The sequence below is a fragment of the Etheostoma spectabile genome, chromosome 9 (genome assembly GCF_008692095.1).
Source record: "Etheostoma spectabile isolate EspeVRDwgs_2016 chromosome 9, UIUC_Espe_1.0, whole genome shotgun sequence".
Lineage (NCBI taxonomy): Eukaryota > Metazoa > Chordata > Actinopteri > Perciformes > Percidae > Etheostoma > Etheostoma spectabile.
In genome coordinates, this window is record NC_045741.1 from 20315366 (window position 1) to 20318750 (window position 3385).

A 3385-nucleotide genomic window follows, 5' to 3' on the forward strand; every position below is an offset into this window, starting at 1 on the left:
ACACACACACACACACATAAAAATGTTACCTTCACAAAAAGTGTCCCTCTGCATGTTAGGACATAACCTCTGAGTGTGTGAAGCAGGTCAGCTGTGGCACCACTCACCTGGATCTTCAACGCTACGGACATGATTATAAAGAAACACAGCATGTAATATTGTACAATCATTGTGCATCGTGTGTTCACGCATCTTTTTGATCATGTTATTCTCTCGTTTTTGAAACTTTTACAAATCAACATCATTTTCCTAAACAGCCAGTTGAAATGTTCCAGTTAAAACCAAATTGGAGCATTTTACCTTATAGTTTGAAACACATTTATTTAAATAAATGGATTGTGAAAAATAAAATGTGCAATTTGTGTTTTTATTATCTTGTATAAATAATTGTCAGTGTATATTGGATTTTGTGTTAATATTATAGTCAACAAACACGGATTTTATTTAATATGGTACCACCTATGTTAACGCATGCAGGTCATATACTAAAAAAATGTAATGCTGTACTGAGTGGTATACATTCCTGTATATTACAAACAACTACAAGTTGGTATGAGATCTGTGAGGCATGTTTGTAATAATATAAGACAAATTGCACCAAGTATGTCATTTGGACATTATTCAACATATAGGCAGTGCATCTAATTCTTAAGTACCTTCACTTGTTGATTCCATGCGTGATGCCGTGTTGACAGTGTCCCCAAACAAGCAGTAGCGAGGCATTTTGGTGCCAACCACACCGGCCACAACAGGACCTGGCAAAGTAAAACAGCAATAATTGTACTGGGAGGATAATATTCATTACATGACATTGCTGAATCAGAATCTATGACATAAAGGGAGTATACCCTAAATCGGTGAGGTATTCTTACCTAAACATGTAATATATAAAGGAGTCAAATCAATAATTGTGAACATAAACAACCTGCTAAAAAAGCCCATCCCGGAAAACAAAAACTGTAAAGTTAAAAGTTTACAGGCGGAGATATTAAAAAATGACAGTAGTAAGAGCATACAGGATGGTTTGCCGGTGACAAAGAAACATAAAAGAAAATATGCTTTTTTCAATTTTGTTTTAAATGACCATATTGAAATACCTTATTAAATTAAAATTAATATTGTTGCCTGTGAAATAATACACATTTTTAAAGTTAAAATTCTTTTTTTAGTTTTACATTTATTTATGTTTAGCTTCTCATTTATGCAAACAGGATGTTTAAGGTTACTCTCAAGTTATGCAACCTTTGACCATTGTTGAACTGTGAAAAGAGAACTGCTAAAAAAGGCGAAAGCACAGCACTGGTCTAAAAAACTGCTGGAAACTGGTGAGATGTGCACACTACCTGAGTGAATGCCGGCACGTATCTTTAGCTGTGTGTTGGGTTTGTGAGGGATCTTGAAAGTGTGACAGACACTGACTAGATCAAGGGCCATGCTGGCTATCTCTCCAGCATGATTGATGCCATTTTCTTGAGGGACCCCAGACACCACCATGTCTGGAAAATCAGCCAGTATTCCATGACAAGAGACAATGGAAGAAAAAGATGCACTGATGATAACATTTCAAAACACACATGCGCACACACACACACACTCTTTCGATAATAAATAAGGGCTTGTTTTTGCCTTTTAAATCATCAATTTCAGTTATGTATCTGCCTCTCAACACATCGCCGTCCTTATTTTCAAACTGAGATAAATTTAAAAATACATATTTTAATGGTAGTACTTTATCAAAAATGAACACTTTTTGTTAGTAGTTCAAAAATCACTTTATCATTTTTACTTACAAGCATCGCCTATTGTCTCCACTTTGTAGACATCGTAAATGTCGATAATGTCATCAAAGGTGGTGTAGAGCTGATTGAGGAAGTTCACAACCTGGTGGGGAGTGCTGGCACCAGACAGCTGAGTAAAGCCAACAATATCGCTGTCACAGGGGAGCAATACAGTGTTAGTCATCTCTAGTTCTATTTCTATATGTACAGTATATTACCAAACAATTGTACAGAGGAAAATAATAACTAATCAATCTGAATGTATCCATGTTAATGAACTTGCTTTACAGAACACAAACCTGAAGTAGACAGTGGCGTTGGAGTAGCTCTGAGCCTCTGATGTTCGACCTTGACGAAGGTCATCAGCCACCGGTTTTGGTAACATACCTGCAACAGGATTTCATGACTTTAAATGCTATGCCCCTCGTTTTGGGGCAGTGGAGAAGAATGATGAAAATGTGGGTTATGCACCACTAGATGGCAGTGTGCGCATTTGACAGTGTCCTTTAATACTTTAAGAGTTACCCTTCAAGTTTATTATCGCATAAGAATTATTAACTAACGGTAACAACTCTGTCTTAGGCAACTCACCATATGCTGCACTACGACATGCACATATTGTAAATAAATAATATATTAATAATAATACTTTATTAGTCCCGCAAGGGGAAATTACAATCTAAATAAATGCATGTGTGTACATTTTATAGTTTACTGTTTAACACCCTTAACATAATGAACTACAAATCCAGTCCTGCCATCCAGTATCTGTGTTATCTCTGCAATGTCAACCAGACAAATTTCTAAAATCTGTACTTTGTCTAGGGCTGCACGATTATGGCAAAATGATAATCACAATTGTTTTGATCAATATTGTGATCACGATTAATTATCACAATTATTTGTAGATTTTAACCAAAACATATTTTATGGTCACGTAGGCTATTTATAACTGCTTTCACATCCATATTATGCTTCATTCTTCTTATGTTGAAGTTGCATGTTGTATAGACATACAGCTGCAACACATGTAAATGAAAATTAGCTATCTGAAATAAATAGCGCAGGATTTTTTTTATGTACTGTATCTCTGAGAAAGCTCCTTCACTTGTTTTCAACAATAACTGATTAAAAGAGCTAGGGAGAGAGGGGGAGTGCTACTCACAGAGTGACGGCTGACTCATTATGAATGGGTCCAGCACGGGTCAAATGGCCGGTCAGCGGAGTTACACACGTTGTGTGTATGAAATGTCTGTATCGTCACAAAATGTTGCGTTTACTGGTAAACTGGTAAACCTTGAGACCGACGTATAACCGACTGCTATCTGTTGACTTTTCCTCACGTTACTCTGTCCTCTGTGACTGTCTACATTTAGAAACTAAGCTACGCAGTGCAGGGAACAACTCTGACTGACTCATGATCAGACAGTGGTTTACGGTTTATTGTGCAGCCCTAACTTTGTCAATATCATGATTCTGCTTTGGATCAATCATTAGACATACAGCTATTTTCCATCACTCCACACAGTTATCCTGACTTACTGTATAACAGCAAATCCGTCTTCTGTTTCTCTTGAAGAAGGTCCTGTGTTCTCTCCGCAACTATA

General features: G+C 36.7%; 1 protein-coding gene across 1 annotated transcript in view; it reads right to left on the reverse strand.

Annotated features, from left to right (window-relative positions):
• LOC116696126 (atrial natriuretic peptide receptor 2) overlaps positions 1-3385 on the reverse strand; it is a gene marked incomplete in the record, with an annotated part of 24066 nt that overhangs the window by 2934 nt on the left and 17747 nt on the right. Inside the window, 5 exon segments of the mRNA XM_032526884.1 lie at positions 30-121; positions 657-755; positions 1344-1496; positions 1791-1930; positions 2078-2165. Coding sequence (XP_032382775.1) covers positions 30-121; positions 657-755; positions 1344-1496; positions 1791-1930; positions 2078-2165 — 572 coding nt within the window.